Here is an 11,968-nt window from a genome sequence, read left to right on the forward strand (position 1 = left end):
ATCTAAAAAATCGATTAAGGTTAGATACTCAACTAATAAGATACATAATAAAAATCATTCTTTGTCTGTAAAATTGGTTGATATATCTGTTAAATTTTTTATAGGAAAAGTGGGAAGGGGGTGTACTGAGAAAAGGGGTTAGGGTTTAATAGGGTGAGGGCTAGGGTTATTGTTAGATACACAATAGAAATCATTCTTTGTCTATAAAATTCGTTGACATATCTGTTAAATTTTTTATAGCTACGCGGTCGGTGGTGAAGGGGAAAGGGGGATCTCGTAGAAAGGGGGTGAGGGCTGGGGTTAGGGGTTAGTGTTAGGGTTAGGGTTAGATACACATACGTACAATAGACATCATTCTTTGTCTATAAGATTCGCTGACATAAATCTTTGATAGCTACGCGGCCATATAATCTCGTAGAAAGGGGGTGAGGGATAGAGTTAGGAGTTAAGGTTAGGGTTAGGGTTATTGTCAGGGTTGGGGGTTGGGGTTGGGGGTGTAAATGTGGTTGCAGGAAAACGGCCTGTTTGAGAGGTGCCCTGACCCAACGCGTTTCCCGTACTCCGGAATGTCGCATGACAACCGCGCCTACGGGTTGAATTATTGATGAATCATATAACACCGGCTCGCCAGGTTGTTATTATTATATTGTTAAAGAAGACGCTGCCAAATTTTGCGTCTCGAAACTTCTAGAAACTTTCCACATATGAGGTCGTCTGCAAATGTCTCAAGACATTATTGATGAAGTGTGTTGCGAGACGCGACACTGTCTTGAGGGAGGGGGACGCTTCATACAACTATCAAAGTAAACATGACACCGGAGCCTCATAAATATTCATGACATCATCACTAAGCCGTGGCACCTGTCCCGGGGGGAAACATGGCGGGAGTTATCCTCCGAGGAAATATCTACAGAATATGTCAAAGTTTACTGTATGACATTTGCTTTCCCTTTTCTTGAGGGGGAATCATTTCAGTATAGGCGTTGTCTATCCCTGACGTTGATACCAAAGTCAGTACTCCTGTACATAGAACGTTTACACTGCAACTGAGTTTGTCCTTGTGGAAATACAGTTGTTCTGTCCCCATGCATTATAATACGCTGTCCACTGGGGCTGTGTCGCTGGGCAACCGAAGATTGGACAGATCCCTCAACGAATTTCACAGATAAAGACGATTATTTTACGTTTTGTGTGTTTTGGTTCCTTCTAAATCGTATTGTTGTTTCGCGAAAACATATGCCAACAATACTATTAAGGGTTACGCAAATCCACTTTCGGTGGCTGTACCGTCGCTCAGCGACCGCCGCCCAGTAAAAATGGGGTCCTTGGTGACTTTGCCTTTTCCTATGAACTGTTTTTCCTGTCAAAGGGGGTCCTTGATTGTTCCTGTCCTCATGCGATACCAGTGCCTGGGTGTACCGCAAGTTTGAGGTACCCGGGAACCTGGTTTCCTGTAGTGCAGGCTACCCTGAACAGCCACAAACATAATCACACCGACCTTCATCTACACATCCTTTTCACTTACGCCGATCCCGCCTGAGCGCACGGCGAAATGACGGCCGGATGATTAGTTTATCTCGCGCAATTCGTACCCACGGTCCCACAGCGGATTGATAACCGAATGTGGAGAACCAGAGGAGACAGATGTTCATGACCTTCGGATGCAAAAGGTTATTCTTGATTGCTTGGGTTTTCCATCTTGTATTTTTTACGTTTGTTGTGTTCCTACGGACCATTATTGTTTTATATTTGTATGTACATTTTAAGAAGAGGATTCATATAAACGTTTTGCTTTTTATCGTATCCTCAATGAACGAATGTGAATAAGATGAAAGGCAGACGGTTCGGATCGTACCGTTATGGACACTTCGCGGTCTCCCAGGAAAGTTAGTTTGGTTCCGGCGGCACCAGGACGGTCCGCCGGCGCAGAGGCCAGCCGAGCGGCGCCTAGTGTTAGCGGTTAGGGCCTACCTGGCGATATATACCTGCCGGCCAGCGGCGCCTTTGTTGTATCGTCAGGCAAGAGGTTGAGTCTTAACGGTACACCTGTATCGGATCGGAGGGAAAGGTGTACAGGTGAGTGCAGGTATGTACAGGTGTGGAACTCACCTTGAGCGGACAGACAGACGAGCATGAAGATGAGCGTAGCATGTCCCATGGCGAAGTCTGGGCGGAACCGGAGCGCTCTACACGGGAATGGCAGGAGCACGGCACGACGCGGAGGCTGGCTGGTGGCGCTGCGGGGCCGACTGGAGGCGCTTCCCGGGGGCTGTGGGCGCTCTTCCCGAGGCAGGAGCTGGACGTGGGCGGTGCGGTGTCGGGCCGGCTAACGGCGATCTGACCCTGGTTCCCGCAGAATGAAAGCGAGGCTACACCAGTCTGATGGAGAGCGAGCGAGCGGGACCTTCAGCTGGGCATGCGCACACGGGCCTGCTGAGGGATGACGTCACGGCGTGAATCACGAAGATTCTCGTCCAATGAACGAGACGCTTCATTCACCACAAGGCGGCACACGGTACAGGCTGGTGGGGCATGATGATGTGGGGATGGTTTTTATTGATTCAAGAATTGCCAAGTTCAAGCGGAGCTGGTCTTGGGATTCACGATGTGACAGTCTATACATCGATGAAGGAAACATGTGGGAATAAATGAAACATGCAGAAATAAATGTAGCAAACACATGCAGGAATAAATGTAGCAAAACATATGCAGGAATACATGTAGCAAACACATGCAGGAATAAATGTAGCAAGCACATGCATAAATAAATGTCGCAAACAAATGCAGAAATAAATGTAGCAAACACATGCAGGAATAAATGTAGCAAACGCATGCAGGAATAAATGTAGCAAGCACACGCAGGAATACATGTAGCAAACACATGCAGGAATAAATGTAGCAAGCACACGCAGAAATACATGTAGCAAGCACATGCAGGAATAAGTGTACATGTAGCAAACACATGCAGAAATAATTGTAGCAAGCACATGCAGGAATAAATGTAGCAAACACGTGCAGGAATAAGTGTAGCAAACGTATGCAGGGATAAATGTTGCAAACACATGCAGGAATAAATGTTACAAACACATGCAGGAATAGATTTTAGAAATTGAAGGGACTAGCCTACAAGGTTGATAAATACAATTCAATAGAAATGTTGCGAATGGATGGATGTAAAAATGGATACGAATTGTTGTAAGAGGGCAAAATCTCATAGATGGATAGATAGATAGATAGATTCAATGTAGATATATAGATAAATAGATAAAAAAATAGATTGATTAATTGACTAATCAATGTAACATCAACTAACTTATGGAATTCACAGACTGTCCCATTTTTGTGAAATGTTGACGACATATTCCCTCGCTACATCTGCTTGGAGGTTACCTGAACCTCTCAGCATTACACGTTTTTATCAGGCTATAGCTACGTGCAAGGTATGGGGCCTTGTTTATGACGTCAAGTTCCCATCGATCCCGTTGCCATGGCGACCAGTTGGATAATAGTCCCCAGACAATACCGTCTTTCAGGCAATATGGTCAGACCAAACCCTCTGCTGTACATCAGAGCTTAGTCTATATTCTATAGAGGTTGCTCTGAATAGCAGAAATTGCTAAACAGACCGAGTAACATGCTAAAGGAGTCAGGAAGCCATAGAATACATGGAGTATAGAATACAATTTTCAAGCCTTGCCACAGCACAGGCTCACTCTCCTGACCAATTATCACATTATATACCTTTCTTTACATCTTTATTTGGCTTTTTCATTACACGCAACACGTTACAGTTAATGGTATTACCCAATTATTGTATGTTGTTTGTTTCTGTGTGTCCAGGGACTCCTGAAAAACAGGCAGCAGCCTGGGTGATGTTTCCCTGGTAAAATGAAATAAAATAGCAAAAAAAATTAATGGTTAATGTGTGTGGGGTAGACCCTGTTAGCCCAGTTGCCTTCTCCGCAGAACAGCCCAAAACATTAATAAACAATAAGATAAGAATGACAAACTCAATCACGATAAAGGAAACAGACGTTTGGTAGAACGTGAGTGTGAAGCCAACATTTTGCCTAATTCTACTGCCCGTAACGCGTTAGGAAGGCCCTGTGGAGGATCATCAGGGCTCTTCAGCGCACCATTCATTTCCCTCATCTCAGCGTCGCCGCTGGACAACTCCTGCCATGACGGAGGATGAATCACAAGCTGATTGATTCCGCTCTACCATAAACATGCTAACAAAGGTGTTCATCTGTCCCCGGAACGGCGCTCTCCGCTGACACAACCAGCTAGATTTGAGTGTAAAAGTGGATAATTGCACAAAGCAAACTAATCCTTTCATCGTGTGTCGCGATCGTGCGGCGTTGTATGGTCAGGGCGGTCTCCTAGCAACAATGACGTAATGATGAAGCTTTGACATTTGAGGAGAGAAAGACGCCTGATGGTGTTTCTATAAGCCTCTAAATCACCCTACAGTGTTGTCAGGAAGTCGGCTATATTTGTGCTGTGAGTGTTCGTTCGTGATGATACAAAACACGTCTTCATAAGCTAACCAAACATCGAATAATAGTTGCCTTGTGTTAACATTTATAAGCCCATGAAGAATTCGTTTCAGGCATAAAGGCCTTTATACTTTTTTCGGTGTAATTTTTGCTTTCACGAGTGAGCTTTTCTTGTTTTCGACATTCGGTATTTTACACATCTTTGTAATGATCCAACAGGCATAAGCGTACGGAATGAAAGGTATCAGCCCATCAATAAATCATAAACACATAACTGAGGAATCTTCTCCATAACTATCCCGTCTGGCATTAGGAGGCACTCGGGATATCAGTAAATAAGTAGCATTTTAACCTAACGTGGCGTAAAGCTTCGATGCTGACAATATTTGAAACTTGGGGAGGACTGTCCCATCGTGCTCCCCAGTGGAAGCCGGTATCCACAGATTGAGATTACAGTGGTCGGTTCGCAGCCCGGGACTGTACAATTCGCAGCCCGGGACTGTACAGTTCGCAGTCCGGGACTGGTCAGTTCGCAGTCCGGGAATGGATTGGTCGGTTTGCACTTCGCAGTCCGGGACTGGTCGGTTCGCCGTCTGGGATTGGCCGTTTCGCAGTCCGGGACTGGTCGGTTTGCAGTCCTGTACCATTCGCAGTCCGCACACTGCCGACCTGACATGAAGAGGAAAATGCCTCGTCAGCTGCGTAAAGGTCGGCAAATGTCACGGCGGGAGAATGATTGGTCACCGCGTGTCACTGGCGGTCACCTTAGCTACCTGTCAAACATCAGGTGTTCCACCTCATGTCCTGTCAAACAGCAGGTATTGTACCGGTCAGATCCCAGGTGTGCTATTACATGTGGTAGGCTACTGTGTTTTTGTTGACATCGGTGTGGCCTCATAGACACAAGCACTAAGCACACACTGTGTCATCAACCCAATAAAACAGACTCATGGAGAACTCGGTCCGGGAAATCGTGACTGTAAACACACGGTGCGTTATCAAGACAAATCACAACATTACTTCACCCTCTCTCAGCCTGGACAGGCCTCGCTAGATAAATTGCTTGGTTCACATCAGACAGTACGGATTGCAACTAATGTGGTTACTGTAGCAACGGTTTACAATGTGACAGTGATTTACACCATGGAAACCTTGAACTTGAGATGGATCGATGCTGACCAGACTGCATATTTGTTAACCAGCTGAATAAAAGCCAGACTAAGACGTCCGTTGTACCCGTCTCAATTTCCGCTCGGCAGCTCCGAACAGTATCCTGACAAATTGGAACTGACTCCGGACAAAAGGCACTTCCCGCGCCATCAGCCCCGCCGTTACTCATCCGTCTGGCCGCTATCGATTTTCTCAACCCGCGCAGATGATCAAATATGAGACACTCGGAGTTGGACGGCACGTCCTCAGCTGAGCTACTCCGTGTCACAGTTCCAACGACTCCCGGGGAATCAGCACCAAGGACAGCTCTGCTACCGAAAGAATGCGAAGGGGCGACAATGGGATGACAATGAAAGCAGAAAACGGTACCGTGTCAGAAAATGTGACATTTTAAAGTAAAATGTAAAACAAAACAGCTGATGACGGTCTGGAATGGAGGATAGCGCGTTGTCTTTACCGGTAGAATCTTAGCCCCTGACACTCCGCACCACAGTTAAATAAGTACCAAGGACAGGTTTGTTACAAAAAACAGGATCTTTGGGAATTTGGAGGGTTTCTAGTTCCTCTTGTGGTCTCTGTGTCAATCAGTCGGTGCAGGGGGTATCTTACTTAACTCCACAGTTTCTAGTCCTACAAGGAAATCAGAACCAAGGACAAGCGAGTTAAGGCGAGTTTCTGAACTTGTTTGAACTTTGAACTGTTTATATTCATGTAAGCTCAAATCAGCCTGCAGGCCGCTTTTCGCTGAGGTCATGAGGCAATAGATGGAGGCAAGAGTCAAGTATTTAATAGAGATACAGTTGGAGATCATCATCCATGAGACACTCAGACAGACCGCTCCATTTCATCTCCGGTAGGAGCTTGGTGATTGGCTCCGCGCCACTCCCTAACACAGTTCCTTTCACTGTCGGGAAATCAGCACCAAGGACAGGTTTGCTGCACAAAACAGGGAAGTGGGAGAGCGTGACGGTTCCTGGGTCCCCATGAGAGTCTGTTTTATTCAGCCGGTATAAGCAGCATTATCCTGACACATTAACTTAGTCTGTGCCGCAATTCTAGAACTATCGGGAAATCAGCACCAAGGACAGGTTTGCTGTAGAATACAGGATACTGACAGAGAGAGCGTGGCGGTTCCTAGCTTTCCTATGGGAGTCTGTGTTATTCAGCCGGTATAAGCAGCATTGTCTTGACACATTTAACTTACTCCGTGCCACAGTTCTATCACTATCGGGAAATCAGCACCAAGGACAGGCGGGTTACAGAAAGCAAGGTGGTTTCTAGCTTCCTTGTGCGTTTCCGCCTCAAACCGATGATGTAAAAATCCCTTGACGTAACACAGCAGCCTACTTGCTACCACACTATAGTGACATATGAAGAACTAAAGGCTTAAATGCGACACGTAGTTAGATATATAATAACTAGTCGGTACTTTGGCAACGATAACACTGATGAATTGAAACCAAACCAACGAGAGTCTGAATAACGTTATTCTATTTTGCAACAGCAGGTGACTCATCGTCATTCAACAAAAAGTACATGTCACATCCACGAACTTCCAGAGAGTTGCATGGGGCTGACGAAGGGGTTTTTCAAGTCCGACAGCTGACTTCTAGGGCGGATGAAGAGGGTGTCGAAATACGACAGCTGAATTCTGAGGCTGTTGAAGGGTATTGATGTACGTCGGCTGAATTATGGGGCTGTTGAAGGGGATTTTGAAGTATGACAGCTAAACTATGAGGCTGTCGAAGGGTTTTGATGTGCGTCGGCTGAATTATGGGGCTGTTGAAGGGGGTTTTGAAGTACGACACCCGAATTCTGAGGCTGTTGAATGGTGCTGATATACGTCGGCTGAATCGAGGCTGGGGGTGGAGGGTGCTGCTGAAGCGGGTTTTGATGTACGACAGGAGAATTCTCGGACCGATGAAGGGTTTGATGCATGGCTCTCCGCCCGGTGTTTAAATCATGCGGCAGCTGCGGAGAGTAATTTCCGCCGCCGCTGATGAGATTGGAGTTCCCGCCCACGCCTGGGGATGAACGTGACCTGTGGGCAGCGCAGGCAGATGATCAATAACACGAATAACTAGAACAAAGCCAGGTTTCACAGGTTTCTAGAACAATAGATGAAGTCATGCTGTAGGTCACCTAAGGTCAGGGCAATCCGCCCTTTGGGATTCTAGGTGCTGGAAAGGTATATAAAAGTATAAGTTCAAACGTCACTGTACGTGTGTCATTTAGCCTTTAGCCACTGAAGAAGCTGTACATAGCTAAACTAGTTTGGCGGACAGGCTGAATAAAAGTTAAAAACTTGAACTATGCGGCTCTAGATGTCTTTCTGAGGGACGACTGCAGTGTGTAACATGCCGGTAGCTTGAGGGATGAATCTACTCCATTATATAAAGCCAGGTTTCACCGTTGTGTTTTAAATATGTAATCTGTACCTTTCTTATACTTTGCCCAACCCTTATTACCTGCTCTCTCGTGGCCACAATGAACAGCGGCCTCAATGAGAAACAAAATTTCAACTAGCACACTCGGCAGATTCACGATTTTTTTATGCAGAGCATAGCAGAATATGCTTTACATTGAGGATACCTACTGCTTCAATTTGCCGCAATGCCAATGTTTAGGACTATCCGAAGTTTGTTGGATGACTGCAGACTGGTGTAGTAAGTCGTGGATATCCTTTTGCAGACAGATCCTGATAACAATAGTATTAGTGATGAATCCCCTGTTTCCGCGCAGAGCGACGGGCTCTATATCCTACACCTGCCGCCAGAAACGCTCCTGCTGTCAGAACGGTATCAGGAACGAAACGGTGATGTTTTTTGACACACCAGGAAGTCTTAAACTTATGCATGAGAAGCTCAAATCTACCTGCCGGCCGCTTGAGGCCACGAGGAGTGGTCTGTACCACCGTTCGGAAGGGACGTGTGATAGGGGTCCCGTGTTCAGCAAGGTGCCTCAGAGTTGTTAAAGCGAAAGGGCTAACAACCCCTCCCTGTAAAAATACACCCTGCAACTTAAACAGCAGGGAAACATGCTGCCCTATGTGCCACTAGGCAGTGCAAGGTGAACATTAACAGGGTTCAGGCACACAGCTAAGTCCCCTGTCATACAATACATCATCGTCGACTGGATTCCCATACTGCACAGCCGAATCTGTATCCTGCAGCTGGCGTGGATAACACCCATAAATGTGAGGACGGTATCATTTGTATTAGAAACTAGTAGTGGAACTGTCAGACATGACTGGGAAGTTGTGCACTAAGTCTTAGATACCATCTTGCCGGATGAGGTAAGGTTGAAATGAAATTGTACAAGACTCATAAAGCAGTTTCTGTTGCCAATATCCTACAGTCTACAGGGACAAATGCTGCAGTGGAGGGATTCCTGCTCCTCTAGAAGTAAAAACACTTTGTATTAAATGATCTTGACAGTAATTCCTCAGACACAGAGGAGAAGACAGAACAGTGTGCTATATCATACCACACTCACAAATAATGGCACAGAAAAGCAGGTACACAATATAACAATGACCAGAAGTAAAATTATTTATTTGCACAAACGGAAATGACACTGCCTGCTCAATATTGAGTATATCAAAAACAAAGAAATCTCAAGTGTGATTATTGGTGGGGAAACGAAAAATTATCCTGCAAAGTCATTGTTTGTTATAAACATAACATCATTCCTGATATGATTCTGTTAAGAAACAACATCTTTTGGTCTCCAGTATTATACTGGAATATTTCTAACACATTGGCATTTTTCCAACTAATAATTAGGTACTGGTGCCTATGTCTTAAAATGCATGCATAGAGTATATCCAGAATTATCCACACCTTAATCGATGTACAGTAGTGAATGGAGAAGACAAGTCAAACTGAGGAAAATTTGTAGATGGAGTAACAAATGATAACTTCAACCTCAGTAGGAGATTCCTGCCAATGAACATAGCTAGATTGGCAGAAAATGATAAATATTTCCCCTAAACATGCTACTGTCCACAAACCTCCCTCACATCATCTTTCTTGTGCATAGAAAGGTATTTGGAGATATTTGCAACACAATGTACAATCATATGTTCACAATAAACATAATTAAACACTGTATATACAGGTCAGTGCCAGGAGTATTTACATCATGTATGAGAACCACAAAGGACTGTGGACATCAGGCAGGGAGTGGGAAACAACTAGCCATGGAATACTCTGGACTTGAGTTGGAACTCTTAATCTCCAAGCAGACGCTGCGGGGATAAATAATTTTTCCTAGCTGCCTGTTTCTGTGACAAACAGTCTCTCACCTGGAAAAATGATATGATTTAGCCTCCCCAACCATCTGATTGGAGATGACGAAATTCTAACGCAGGCAGGAAAACCAGCTACCAATTCACCATGAAAGCTGACTTTGGGATCTTTCAATATTCTTGCAAACATTCTGTCTTTATTCAAAAAGCATCTTCTTCCTCCTGTTGTGTCTGAAGCAGTAAGAATCCCTGATGTCTAGTGTTTTGTCTGAGGCCCCCAGCCCCTGCTCACAGCTCCTTGAGGTTTCTTACAGGCACACGGCTTGCTTACACTGCCATACTTCATGGAGAGATGCTGGTCACAAACTTGCAAGGAAGTCATTTTAAATTTCAAGCGCAGCCTGTTATGAACTCCACATTTCAACTCACTACTGCTTTACTCACACACTCACACTCACATACACACTCACATTCACACACACACACACACACACACACACTCTCACATACACTCACACTAACACTCACATTCACTATCCGTTTTATCAGTTGTCCCGTCAGGCGGCCTGTACAAATTTATGACAATCCTATACACCTTTAGTAATAATTTGAAACAGTACACTACTTTTGTAAGGATGGAATTTCCGTAAAAACAAGGAACTATAGTAACAGAGGTTTTTGATTGTAACATTTGTTGAAATCTGCCAATATGTATACAGTCTTTCCAAAGTAAAAACAACCAGTGTCACTCTGATGCTTTTACCTAGCTACATGTTTTCTATTGGACCACTAAATCCCCAGCATCTAATTTTATACATAACTGTAAATACATGATTAAAATGATACATGTCAGTCAATATAGAATCAGGGCACAACATTAGAAGCAGCTTCCTGAGATGTCGGGAACTAGAGCGCGTCGACTCTGGCAGCGAAGATGACAATCTGTTTCCCCACTTCCTTACGCAGGTCTTCCTTGGAGGCATTTGGGTGTTTCTTGCAGTAGTCAGCAATGGCAAGGATACACTCTTTCTGCAGGGGGTCGGGGAGAGGGTAGTCTGGTTAGGGGACGTTTGTGACATCAATACTTACTAGTCTTAGTCATGCTACTGTCAACACATGGGCACCAAGGGTTAAAGACTTTCTGGTTGTGAATGACTGTTGCTAATCATGCTTACTGGTACTAACTAAGATATCACTTTATGCTTACAATCTGACTACTCTGAAACTGTTTTTCTGTTCTAATGATCACCATATAACGGTGCCATTACACTGCCTTTCAGAGAAAATCTCTTTATTTTCAAGTGCAGCTTCAGAATCAACACTTACTGTATATGTACTTGCCTGATTTTATTGTTATCAGACTGATAAAGGCTTCAAAGCCACATCATGAACACCCTAACAACCCTAACCTGTGTGCCTGTGTGTTTGTTTGTGTGTTTGTTTGTACCGTACCTTGTACTTGTCTATCTGGTCCTGTCCGGTGACCCGCTGGAACAGCTCGTACCCCACACGGGCCTGCGTCACAGTACTCAGTAGCTCAGCGCCCTCCGAACTCTTGTCCAGATAGGCTAGCAGGGCGATCTGTGGGGAGGGGGGCAACATTTAGGTTGTAACTGTTAATCCCTGGGCAACTTTTTAAAGGCAATTCCAGGGATACCAGTACTGCAAATCTCAGTCTCCTATAACCCCGGCCAGCACATACACACAGTTTAGAAATGTTGCTTTTTTCGTAGAACCATGAACTGAATGTGCTGGCTCAGCGGTGGGTAGAAACTCCCATTTGACAATGGAGCTGTTTATTAGAACTAGACAGGCGACCTTACCACCATAACCTCCCAATCATACCCTTTTCAAGTAATGTTAACATACTGCAACTAGTGCAAGTTTTGTTCTTTCTTGAGTACCCTTTTGTTATGTTTACCTTCACAGAAGGTACACATATTGTTTTTGCTCAGACGTTCTTTTTTTCCGCGCACCTCAAAAACATGAATATCTCCGAAAGTAGAGCTTGGATTAACTTGAAAGCCAGAGTTATCTGGTAGGCCTGACA

The 11,968-nt window shown here is 44.8% G+C and overlaps 2 protein-coding genes across 3 annotated transcripts in view; both read right to left on the minus strand.

Moving 5' to 3' along the window:
• Positions 1-2,441, minus strand: part of LOC118420902 (spore wall protein 2-like) — a 29,163-nt gene extending 26,722 nt beyond the window's left edge. For both annotated transcript variants that reach the window (XM_035827981.1, XM_035827973.1), the window contains exon 1: positions 2,110-2,441. In XM_035827981.1, coding sequence (XP_035683874.1) covers positions 2,110-2,158 — 49 coding nt within the window. In that variant the 5' untranslated portion in view covers positions 2,159-2,441. The remainder of the gene's footprint in view (positions 1-2,109) is intronic.
• A 6,755-nt stretch (positions 2,442-9,196) lies between these two features.
• LOC118422338 lies at positions 9,197-11,535 on the minus strand. The gene is made up of 2 exons (XM_035829861.1): positions 11,371-11,535; positions 9,197-10,947 (listed from the first exon to the last, which is right to left on the minus strand). The coding sequence occupies exons 1-2, from the start codon at positions 11,518-11,520 to the stop codon at positions 10,825-10,827; spliced, it is 273 nt and encodes a 90-aa protein (XP_035685754.1). The 5' UTR covers positions 11,521-11,535; the 3' UTR covers positions 9,197-10,824.
• Between the last annotated feature and the right edge of the window lie 433 nt (positions 11,536-11,968).

Source organism: Branchiostoma floridae, chromosome 1, assembly GCF_000003815.2.
Source record: "Branchiostoma floridae strain S238N-H82 chromosome 1, Bfl_VNyyK, whole genome shotgun sequence".
NCBI lineage: Eukaryota > Metazoa > Chordata > Leptocardii > Amphioxiformes > Branchiostomatidae > Branchiostoma > Branchiostoma floridae.

Coding starts and splice junctions, on each gene's coding strand:
- LOC118422338 (XM_035829861.1), bottom strand. CDS start 11,520: ATGTTGCCCCCCTCCCCACAGATCGCCCTGCTAGCCTATCTGGACAAG. Junction 10,948..11,370: donor ACCAGATAGACAAGTACAAG/GTACGGTACAAA, acceptor GACCCCCTGCAG/AAAGAGTGTATCCTTGCCAT.